Genomic DNA, 12,134 nt, shown 5'->3' with positions numbered 1-12,134 from the left:
AGTTGTTCAATTTTCACTTCTTCAAGTAAATGTTTTTCACATTTTTAAGAGTTCGTTACCTTCACTGTTCATACATAACTGGAGCTAGTTCTTTTCAAGTAATGCATGCACAACACGGAACATGGAACCCCCGAAGAACATGGAACCCCCACCGGTCCGTGAAAAAAAAAAAATGGGAATCAAACCGGTCCATGGTACATAAAAGGTTGGGGACCCCTGGTGTAGAGCATATGGCATATTTAACTACAAAGCTTTTGGCTGAAGAAATCGTGTATACAACACTTTTGTTTTAAAACCTGTCTGCAGAACAAACACAGTACACATACATGTACATTTAGGTTTTAATTTTATTTTATTAACCCTTGTGTTATCCTCAAATCTTACCGACACTCTTTATCCTTGGGGTCTATTTGACCCCAGCTAAATAAACCCTCAGAAAATGATTATAATTCATATTGTTACCCAGTTTTTTTTTGTGACCGGTACTTATAACAAGAGTGTAATAACGACCATCAAAAAACCCTACAAAACAATCCCACCCCCCACACCTAAAGTGTCTGTCTGGTCTGACACACAGATTCTAAACATAATAAATACATAAACAGCTTATTGAATTAAGCCTCAAATAGAAAGTCAACATTGTGAGGTATACTGTATGACTCATTTATTTTTGAAGACAGCAAACATACAAACATTTGGCCAACACATTTAGCAATTTAGTAGACTTCACTTTGATTTGGGCACATATGAAGCTTGGTTTAATCAATAAGTAAGCTACAATTAATGTTGTTTTTTTTTTTTTTTAACTGTACACCTAGTCAGATTTAGATTTTCAAGTAAGCCTTCCTTTGTTATTTTATTTTCAGGCCTATTCAATCTTGCACAGGAACACACTGTCTTCTGTGTGAAAATCAGAAACAAACCGGATTCCTGGATAGAGAGGCTCAGTGAATCTGTGATAAAACGTGTGCAGGTGGGTAAAGCTGTCGGAAGAGATGCTGTAGAAGGTCATTGTGCCGGCCGCATGGTCCAAGTACACTCCAATACGCCTGGAGTCGCACCCGGGCGATTCGATCAGGGTTATGTAATTATCATGACAAGCGGCGTAAGAATTCACAGGAAAGCCTTTGACAGTTTCGTCATAGTAGCAGCGCAGAGACCAGGACTTGTCGTTGTGGCCGAGGCGGCCCCCACCCCCTTTCCTCTCCACGTCTTTATACGCCATGCCCAGGTAGACACGGAACCCATCCCACTCGGCCTCCCAGTAGCAGCGTTCTGAGAACCCCTCGCTGGCCAGAACCTGCTCGACCGTGTCAAACCTTTCCAGGTGGGGCGGGTAGTCTTGTTCCTGGAACTTGCATGTAACCTTCCGGTTCCCATCAGACAGTAAGAGCTGCTTGTTCATGGTGTTGGTGTTCCACGTGAGCTCTCTGGTGTCTGTGGGATGGGAAAAGAAGGTGCACAGGGTGCCAGAATGGAAATCTCAATGTTGGTTCAAGTTCAGTACACACAGATTAATAACAAGATAGCAAATGACAAGATAATAATAACAACAACAAGAACAACAACAACAACAACAAGAAGAACAACAACAACAAGAAGAACAACAACAAGAAGAACAACAAGAAGAACAACAAGAACAACAACAACAACAAGAACAACAACAACAAGACTGCTTTAACAAGGGACAAAAGCACTGAAAATAGCAGTGTGGGGGCATCATTACTATCAATAAGACAAAATAATGACAAATAATAATACACAATATGAATAATAATAAGACCATGACAAATGCACTGTTATATTAATACACAATATTAACAACACTATGGGACCATGAAAAATGCTTATATCTCATATATTCAGATTATTTTAAACTTACATTTCCGGAGTCCTGACTTCCTCCAGCACTCTGCATTGTTCTCCACACTGTTGGATTATTAAAAACAAGTTTTTCGTGTGTGTGTGTGTGTGTGTGTGTGATATTAAAAATGTATATGTTGGCCTTCATTCTACTAAAAATGAATGTATATTGAAAATAAGATGTAAAGTAAATTTTAATGCATTGACTGAAATTATCAAACACAGCAACACAAACACAGAAGAGTGGTTCCAAAACAATATATCTCCAATTGTAAAAATATTAACAAATCATGTTATTTAATTGTGTATTTCAGGTAATATCAATCAAATTGCCATTGTGTTGTTTTGATTGAGTAAAGATAGATCAAATAAATATAAAAATGTAATGAATGAAAATTAATTGTAATGGAGGATTTGTAGCATTTTGGAACCAAACTCTTCATATCCCTTTCCCCACATTCTGGTACACTAACTTGAGGATTTCCAGTTTGCAGTCGTCCTTTCTCTCAGAGAGCAGCTTGACTCCAACCTCTCCTGGGTGATTGTAGCTCAGGTCCAGCTCTCTCAGATAGGAGGGGTTTGCACTCAGGGCAGAAGCCAGAAACTCACAGCCTTTCTCAGTCACACCACAGAACGACAACCTGCAGCAAGAAATGAGCTATCACTCTCCCACACTATTCATTCTGTGTGTGTGTGTGTGTGTGTGTGTGTGTGTACCTCAGGATCTCCAGTGTGCACTGTGAGCTCTGCAGTCCAGAGGAGAGCAGCTCCACTCCTGAGTCCTGCAGGTCGTTGTCACTCAGGTCCAGCTCCTTCAGGTGGGACCCATCTGAACTGAGGACTGAGGCCAAAATTTGGCCAAACTTGGCCAAAGAGTGGTCACCTGTCAGATAGCAGCGCTTCAACCTAAATACATCATAATAATAAAATAAAAAAATGACATGAAGAAAATGTTTTCCTATGAGCTACAATGTTGGTCCATTGATTCTAACTATACGGCTTCCATGGGAACACTCAAGGTGTATTGAGAAAGATGAGAAAAGTTAAAGAAAGTTACCAGAAAACATTGTTTCAGTTTGTGACAGTTAACAACAGGGAACCACTCTGGATAAATGGGAGGAATCTCTGACTTAAATCACTTAATTTGTATATTAATAACAACAACAGGCAATAACATCATCATTATTATCATCATTATTATTATTATTATTATTAAATTATTGTTACACAGTGGCATTGGTTATGTTCCATAACAGACGGCTGCACCTGAGTGTGTTCACTCTGCAGTCTGGGCTCCTCAGGGCTGCCCACAGCTGCTCCAGCTCGGTCATCAGGAGCCTGCTCTCAGTCAGGTCCAGTTCCCCATGGAATACCGACGTCAAAAACCTCCAGGATGCCTTGGTGAGCTTGGAGGCTGACAGTCTGAAAAGGAAAAGAAAGCAAATATAATGAAGTAAATATATTTGTTGTACATTTAAATTGGGAAGGGGACAATAGTAGACTTCAAAGACACTCCCACCTTGAATTGGTGCAAAACACATTCAAGCAAACAACCTCATGTTCAGCTGCACATCCTGTGTAGTTTGGCGGCCAATGTACAGTAACGTTAGAATATAAAGGGCTCAACTTGCATTGCTACAATATTTTAAAACCAGAGCATTGAGCTTCGGGTCTATACTGTTTTATAGTTGATTTGAAACGGTCAACCAGAGTTGTGTGACTCAGCTTGGCAACCCAGGGCCTTCATTTATGAACAGTGCATAGAAAGGATTCTAATTTCCATTCTATGACTAGAATTTTGTATGTGTACTACCACTGTGTCATTTTGTATGTGCACTACCACTGTGTCACGTCAGACACCGGCAGTGGACTTTGATTCATTTTAATAAAGAATATAATTAGAATTGTGGTTTTCCACGTTCTACCACTAGGTCCTATGCATACACAATGTCAGAGATATGCATATCTTCATGCACATTCCTCAGTACAAGTTCATAAACTCCATACTTTGTGTAGGAAATGATTGTATGCAGGGTGCGATTTGTCAGGGAGAATGGGGGAGATTTAACCCCCTCTGGTCTTGATATCAAAAGAGCACACTTGCTGTTTAGTCATACACAATGGTAAAGTAAAACTAAACTAAAGGTAAATGGTACAAAGGTGACAAAATTAATATAGGCTATTGTTAGCCATGAAATGAATAGGCTATGAATTGTTCGTCCATTGTTTTGGGGTTACACATTTATTCAAGATTTTTTCACAAATCGCACCCTGATTGTATGCACCCATTACGCACAGATCTGTGTATACTCACTCTTTATAAATGATGGCCCAGGGTCAATAGACCTTACACGCAAAGTAACACATTCCCTCTAAGAACTTCATCCAGTGTTTCATATTATAGAAACAACCTTTGTCCCAGATGCTAACCTCAGTTTCTCCAGATTACAATGTGGGGACTTTATGGCCTCAGACAGCAGTTTTATGCTTGTGTCATTCAGCACGTTGTCCCTTAGATCCAGTTCTATCAGGCTGCATGGTTCTGATCGAAGAACACTTGCCAGCATCTCACAAGCAGAGTCACTAAGTGAGCAACTCCGCAACCTGTGGGGAACCAAAACACAATTGTTGATATTATTTACATTCAGTCTGTGGAACCAAAGTGCTAATGGTAATATTTACATTCAGCCTGTGTGGAACCAAATCACTAATGGTAATATTTACATTCAGCGTGTGTGGAACCAAAATGCTAATGGTAATATTTACATTCAGCCTGTGGGGAACCAAATCACTAATGTTATTGACTCATTCAACCAGAGGGGAACCACAGCACTGATACTACATCATTTAAATTGAATCCTTTTCACCTCACTGACTTATTTACGGGGCAAACAAATTTATATTTTAAAACCCCTCACCTTAATTTCTCAACGTTACAGGCAGGATTCTTAAGTCCAGAGGTGAGTGCCCTCATGTCTGGGCTGCTTAGCGTGTTGCAGCTCAAGTCCAGCTCTGTGAGGTGGGAGCTGCAGACGGACAGGAGAGCCCTTCCCAGCACCTCACATGTGGAGTCCAAGTTCCGCCTGCAACCCGCCAGACTGCAGAAAAGAGGTAATTGGAGAGACAATATATATATGGTCCATATATATGTGTGTGTGTGTGTGTGTGTGTGTGTTTGCTTCTTCATTTGTGATGTCTTTCTCACTTGCCTCACTCGAAATTTACATCTTAATATACTCGTATTGAGAATGTGTGTTTTATGTGTTTGATTGTTTATGTTTTTAATTGTTTGTTTTTGTGGTGTATCTTGCTCACCTCAGAGTCCACAGTTTGCTGTAAGGGGTTGTGATATGTACTTGTTGGTTCTGTATGTGTTTGTTTGTTTGTTTGTCTGTTTGTTTGTGGTATCTTTTTGTTTGTGGTGTCTCTTGCTCACCTCAGAGACTGCAGTTTGCAATGATGTGTTATGAGTCCTGAGCAGACCATCTTCAGCCCAGTCTCTGTGAGGTAGCTCCTTTTGAGGTCCAGCACCCTTAGAGGTGAGTGCTCAGATTTTAGGGCTGAGGCCACAATCTCCCCACAGTTAGCCGAGAGCTTGCATTCCGTAAGCCTACATCAGGGCAAAGAAAAACATATTTAGCCTAACGAATGGGTGATACATATTGTATGGTGGCCTCTCTATAATGTGTATTGTATCTTGAGGTTGTAGACGATAGGCTATATTTTACCTGGCTTTTGTGCACCACCTAACAGCCGGCAGCAGCCTCTCTCTCCCCTCGTCTCCCAAATTGTAACGTTCAAGGTCAAACACCTCCAGCGGCTCTTCTGAGAGCAGGATCATGTTGGCCAGTGCAGAGCAGTGGGCGGATGTGAGCTCTGTTCCGGGGGACTTCTCATACTGCAAGTAGCGCTCAAGTTCCTTGTGGACTGAGTCGTCCTTCATCTCTGTCAGGCAGTTCATGAGGTTTATGAATCTTTCGGGGGAGAGTTTCTCTTGCACCAAAGACTTGATATGGCTGATCACCAATTCCATGCTCTTTTGATTGTCTTTTTTGTCCTCGTCCACGGGATCTGGCAGCAGCCCTTCCAGGAAGGTGTGGTTGGAATCCAGAGAGATTCCCACCAGGAAGCGGACAAAGAGATCCAGGTGTCCGTTGTTGCTCTGAATGGCTTTGGTTATGGCACTCTTCAGGAGTAGGTACAAGAACACTTTCTTTGGTTTCTTCTCAAGAAAGGGTTTCAGTGCTTCCATGTCCTTGTTCCTAAAGGAGGCGAACACGTGGAGTGCAGCAAGGAATTCCTGTATACTTAGGTGCACAAAGCTGTAGAACCTCTTCTGAAACATCACAGGTTCCACCTTGAATATTTCTGTGCACAAACCACACAGGACAGACGCATCTTCCAGATTGATACCGCACTCTTTCAGGTCATCTTCGTAAAACAGGATCGAACCCTCTTTCTCCTCCAGCTTGCGGAAGGCCAGTTCTGCTAGCTTTAGGATGCCGTCCTTGTGTTCAGTGAGAAAAGCTTTCCGGTCTGACACCTTATTCCCGACGAACTTGTGGTTTGTCATCTTGAGCTGCGTGAAAAGGAAGTGGACATACATTTCTGTTAGGGTTTTGGGAATCTCCTCAGTGTCACCCTGATCCAACATGCTCTGCATAACAGTGGCAGTGATGCAACAGAAGACTGGTAAATGGCACATGATGTAAAGACTCTTTGTTGTCTTGACATGTTTGATGATTTTGTCTGCCTTGGGACTATTGACAAGTCTCTTCTTGAAGTACTCCATCTTTTGTGCATCGTTGAATCCGCGGACTTCAGTAAACTGGTCGATGTGATTGGAGGGGATCAGATCAGCAGCTGCTGGCCGTGAAGTTATCCACACTAAAGCTGATGGAAGAAGGTGTCCCTTAAGGAGGTTAGTTATCAGTGCATCCAGTGATGTTTTCTCTTGTATGTCAAACACAGATTTGTTTTTCTGAAAATCAAATTGTAATCTGCTCTCATCGAGACCATCGAGAATGAACACAACCTTACATTCCTCGAAGGTGTTTGTGTCTCTCAGTGGTTTGAGCTCCTGATAGAAATTAAGCACTAGTTCCTGAAGACTTTTCTTGTCATCTTTGAGCAAGTTCAGTTCTCTGAAACAGAGACATAAGACAAAGGTCACGTCATCATTGGCTCGTCCCTCCGCCCAATCCAGTATAAACTTCTGCACGGACACCGTCTTTCCAACACCCGCAACACCTTTGGTCATCACTGTTCTGATGTGTTCGTCTTTAAATATGTTATTGATGCTAACTGCTGTGTGTTGCCTTTGTTGTTTCCTGTTTGCTGTCTCAATCTGCCAAATTTCATGGTCGCTGTTCACCTCTTCACTCTCTCCCTTTGTGATGTACAGCTGGGTGAAGATCCTGTTGAGAGGCTTTTTGTGTTCTTTTCTGTGCACAAGGCCCTCAAACACAGAGCCATACCGCTTCTTCATGTGTATCTTGTGGTCTTTTAAGACTTTCTCAATAGCTATGGGATCTGAGAAATTAAACAAATGCATAGAAAGATAGTTAGAAGATACTGTCACCTATTTGAGAAATTCACATTTTATGACCAGCTGTCTCAACATGACTAACAAGGACATCTGTTGGTGACTGGTGGTGTGGCATAGGTCAATGGAGGGTAGTTTTAGATAAATCTCAAATAAACCTCCTCAGTATCAGCCATTGAGTTATCTGAATGGGCCTGGCCTTCTGTACAAATTAATGTCACTAAATAAATGAAAAATATATAGAAGGTATTGCATTCCGTCCAAGAGTCTCGAGGCAGCTATAGAGGTAAGTAGGTAATTTAGGTAGATACAGCCAACCTACCTGGACCTTTTAACTCACTAAATAAATGAAAATTGTGCATAGAATCATTCATATGTATATTGTTCATTTAAAGAAGGTATTGCATTTTGTCCAAGATGTTCGAGGAAGATATGGAGGTAGGTAGGTAAATTAGGTAGATGCTGTAACAACGGCTGACCTACCTGGACCTTTGGACTCCTCCGTAAAAGACAGACTTTGGATGTTACAGTGTGTTATTGTAGGAGCGATGACCTGAGCTCCAGTCTGGGCTGTGATTGTAGCATTTACTACATGCTGCTGCTGCTGGTCATTTCCTGTGTGTGTGTGTGTGTGTGTGAGAGAGAGAGTATGTGTGTGTGTGAGAGAGAGAGAGTATGTGTGTGTGTGTGAGAGAGAGTATGTGTGTGTGTGAGAGAGAGAGAGTATGTGTGTGTGTGTGAGAGAGTATGTGTGTGTGAGAGAGAGAGTATGTGTGTGTGTGTGTGAGAGAGAGTATGTGTGTGTGTGAGAGAGAGTGTGTGTGTGTGTGTGAGAGAGAGAGTATGTGTGTGTGTGTGAGAGAGAGAGTATGTGTGTGTGAGAGAGAGAGAGAGTGTATGTGTGTGTGAGAGAGAGAGAGTATGTGTGTGTGAGAGAGAGAGAGTATGTGTGTGTGTGTGTGTGTGTGTGAGAGAGATGTGTGTGTGTGAGAGTATGTGTGTGAGAGAGAGAGGGAGAGAGAGAGAAAGAGAGAGAGTGAGAGAGAGAAATAGAGAGAGAGGGAGAGAGGGAAAGAAAGATATAATGATGGGGAAGACGTTTAGAATTTGTCAGCACTCTCTATCTTATGCAACGTTTTCTTCATTTAATGTTGCATGTAAAACTTTTGGATATAATAATAATCATCATCATCATCATCATCAATAATAATACTATCTCAATAACAAATCTCCATAAGCATTGTGTAATTGAGGCTGGATAATTATTATTCTACATGAAAAATATACCGTTGCCAAAGCTAAACGCCTGACCCGTGTCTGGACTTTGGTTCTGGGTGGTTCCCTGAACCCAATTCCACAGTTTCCCCCACATCATGTGAGTTAGGCGACCCAGAGGAGTGACCTGATACTGAACACAAGATGGACAGATGGGTACAGGGGACAAGTAACAATAATAACAATAATACAAAACATAAATAAACATAAATGCAAATAATAATAACAAATAAAGAGAACATGCTTCACTGTTTGTTCCATTAGCCTTACCTTTAGTGAGTTCTATAGAATTAATCCTAAACTAATAGTGCTCAATAATAATAATAATAATAATAACAATAATAATAATAATAATAATAATAATGCAATCCAGCTTCCTGATCCTTTATCAAGTCACCCCTTCTCTCTCTCTTTCATCCTGTCTATCCTATGCTCTTACAAGATTAGCACTCAGGGGTGCATTTCCCGTACAACTATGAAGGTTAGCGTCATACTAACATGGTACGATGCATCGTTCAGCTAACCAACATCTAAGTTATGACTGTTTCCCAAAACCGTCATACTTACAAAGTACTTGTCAGTTTGAACCATGATAGTTTCCAAACTTCAGTAGTCTGAACTAAGGTGGTTAATGACGTTTAGTAGCATATGAACGGGCACACCTGCAAATAAGAGAGACTTAATGATGGACTAGCCTGCCTCAGTTTAATCTGTGAATCAACTCTCTTTTTTCTTTATTCGGGATCATCAAGTTAATTCATTGGTTCATAGTCCCCGACCACTAAATTGATAACTTAATACCTCTGATAACTGATCTTGCCTGTGCCTTCAACACATCAACATATTTTAGTTATTAAAAAACTTATGAAATATCTTATTTGTGGTGTGTTTAGATGGTGTGAATTCTGTCTGAACAATATTCTTTGTACATCTACTCAAACCCCATAAATGTAAAATGCCTTAATCCTCCAATACTCATTTCCATGTCAAATACTTTCAGAATATGATTGAAGAACTTATGAAACTACCAGACTGATTTTAAAGTTCAAAAGACAAGGAACAAAAACAGACCCAAACAGACAAATGCTAGCTCATCAAATGATCTCATTGGCTGTGTATCCAGTAGATTAACTAGAAGAAGGGATGTCCTGCAGGCCCAGGAATGGAATTGTTGGAACTGTTTTCCACTCTTGCACTTCCTCCAACTCTGTCTCTCTCATCTTGTTCTTTTTATCTATTTCTTCTTCAAACCAAACTTGGACCCTGACAGATAATTAGAGCAGCCTAGAGTGTATGTGGAGCCTGGGAAGACTTCAAAATAGTAATTTCTTCATATTTTTTTATTATTATTTTCTTTATTTATAGTGTATGTATGTATGTATGTGTCCATAGCCCTGAGTTTTTGTGGAATGTCAGGAAACATGACATGTTTGCACAATACAAAGGCTGATACTAAGTCAGCCACGGGGGAAGGAAATACTTTCTTATCTGTGATACATACCCGGTATGAAAAAAAACACCGGAGCAGTTGAACTGAAAAAACAACTTCCGTGTATTTTGCTCTCTCTCACATACACACACACACACACACACACACTCTTAAGAGAACTTTACAATTTGTACGCTCTTACACTTACACACAGGGGGAGTACTTTAAAGGGGACATACAGTACCATTTGTATGATGTACTCACTCTCTCATTTTCTCTCTCTCATTCTCTCTCTGTCTCTCTCTCTTTCTCTCTCTCATTTTCTCTCTCTCTGTCTCATTCTCTCTCTCTTGTCCCACACAGGGGGAGTATTTACATTTTATTTTAAGATAACTTGTTACATGTTTAACTGAAGCATGGCAACTTCCTTTGCATTCATTATTTCTACAAACAAATGTGCCACACAAACATGGCTCAATAAGATAAGTCTGTAAAGCATGAACAAAAAGCACAAGGACGTACCTTCTCTCAGCCTCGTTGGTGAACAAAGTTGCAGTGGGAGGTCCTTGGGGGAAGCCACACAATCACAACAGTCAAAGTGAAAATAGAGACTTACAGATGTCATTGATAATTCAAACATTCCATTTGAATAGTGTATGCAACAATTAGCTTCCACAATCTTATTGAACTGGCAACCCCAGGTGTATACATTCGAAAAAATTAATAGCTAGCCACATAATTTTGGCAGTGGTGGACATTACATTCAAATTACTGTAGAGCGGTGTATCCCCTCCCCCTCCCCCCTGACTGGCAGAGCTGGCAACCCGAATGCGGAAACACTACTGACTTTGTGATTAGTTGATAGGTGGAGGGTGGCGCATCAGGCCAAAACACAACATGACAACATCAACATCAGTTTAAACGACAATATCCTGGCCGGACTACTGTTGTCAGTGATATAAGTATTTGAAATTAACATGATTTCTTAATGTATAGTGACATATCAGGGCCATTTTATAATTAATTGAAATACATTTCTTACATATTTACACCGTTTCCATCCCACCTGATGTGGTGGGATGGCTGTGTCCCAGGTGTGGGATAGTTGGTAGGCTCCTTCATCCCGGTTTACAGTCTTTGGGGCCCGCTTCCTGATTTCAACCGCCTTTGATCCACCGATGGAATTTGTTGCTTTCCGTTCTGATGACCTTGGCTGCATCCCAGTTCATTAGATTGTTTTCCCTCTTACAGTGGTCTGAAATGGCAGATTTTAGATTTTCCTGTGTTGCTTTTATTCTTGTTGCACGGGTGAGCGTTCCAGATGTTTCCTTTTCACATTCTTTCTGGTGTTCCTTTTTTTCGTGTGCTGAACTGCGGCCTGTCTCTCCTATATCGTTTTATTGCATGTTAGGCAAGGGATCTCAAGTATATCACATCACACTTTTTCACAGGGGGAATCTGATCCTTAGGGTGTACTAGGATTTGGCGAGAAGCTTGATGTGTGGCTTCACTGGTGTGATGATGTGGTGTATCCTCATCGCCGCTGCTATGCAGCGTTCTGTGACCTCCCTGACGTATGGGAGGGTGACCATGCCTAGGTTCTCAGGCCTAGAACCTTTTTTCTTTTTCTCCTCCTTGTTATTCCTCTGCACCTCTCTCTTGCCTTTGTTGATGGCCCAGTTTGGGTAGTTGCAGGCTTTGAGAGCCTGTTTTATATGGTTCTCCTCCTCCTATCGGTCACGGTTGTCAGTGATGACCTTGGTACGGTCATATAGGGTGCAGACCACTGGTAGCTTGTGTGCTGTGGGGTGCTCTGATGTCCATAGTAAATACTGGTCTGTGTGTGTGGGTTTTCTGTATATTTTGATCTTGATGTTACCATCCTCAATGTGATGTATTTTCATGTCCAGGAAGGCGATGGATCTGTGTTCTTCCTCCTCATGGGTGAATTTTATGTGTCCAGTTTCGTCTGTGGTGTTTTAGATGGTCTGTGAGTCTTTGTATGGCCAGTCTTAATATTCT

The 12,134-nt window shown here is 41.2% G+C and overlaps 1 protein-coding gene across 7 annotated transcripts; it reads right to left on the bottom strand.

Moving 5' to 3' along the window:
• Positions 1 to 536: 536 nt before the first annotated feature.
• Positions 537 to 11,459, bottom strand: LOC125297526 (NACHT, LRR and PYD domains-containing protein 12-like). 7 transcript variants are annotated; one of them, XM_048247915.1, is made up of 15 exons: positions 11,155 to 11,459; positions 10,635 to 10,677; positions 9,251 to 9,946; positions 8,696 to 8,816; positions 7,892 to 8,023; positions 6,904 to 7,395; positions 5,592 to 6,756; positions 5,300 to 5,473; positions 4,782 to 4,961; positions 4,294 to 4,467; positions 3,130 to 3,285; positions 2,581 to 2,769; positions 2,337 to 2,504; positions 1,883 to 1,929; positions 537 to 1,437 (listed from the first exon to the last, which is right to left on the bottom strand). In XM_048247915.1, the coding sequence occupies exons 3-15, from the start codon at positions 9,272 to 9,274 to the stop codon at positions 869 to 871; spliced, it is 3,591 nt and encodes a 1,196-aa protein (XP_048103872.1). In that variant the 5' UTR covers positions 9,275 to 9,946; positions 10,635 to 10,677; positions 11,155 to 11,459; the 3' UTR covers positions 537 to 868. The 7 variants fall into 7 exon arrangements, with proteins under 7 accessions (XP_048103872.1, XP_048103868.1, XP_048103871.1 ...); XM_048247911.1 differs by having other exon boundaries at positions 5,592 to 7,395; XM_048247914.1 differs by lacking the exon at positions 9,251 to 9,946 and having other exon boundaries at positions 5,592 to 7,395.
• Between the last annotated feature and the right edge of the window lie 675 nt (positions 11,460 to 12,134).

This window comes from Alosa alosa, chromosome 7 (genome assembly GCF_017589495.1).
Source record: "Alosa alosa isolate M-15738 ecotype Scorff River chromosome 7, AALO_Geno_1.1, whole genome shotgun sequence".
NCBI lineage: Eukaryota > Metazoa > Chordata > Actinopteri > Clupeiformes > Clupeidae > Alosa > Alosa alosa.
Note: the sequence above shows the minus strand (reverse complement) of the source record. Positions and strands in the feature narration are given on the sequence as shown.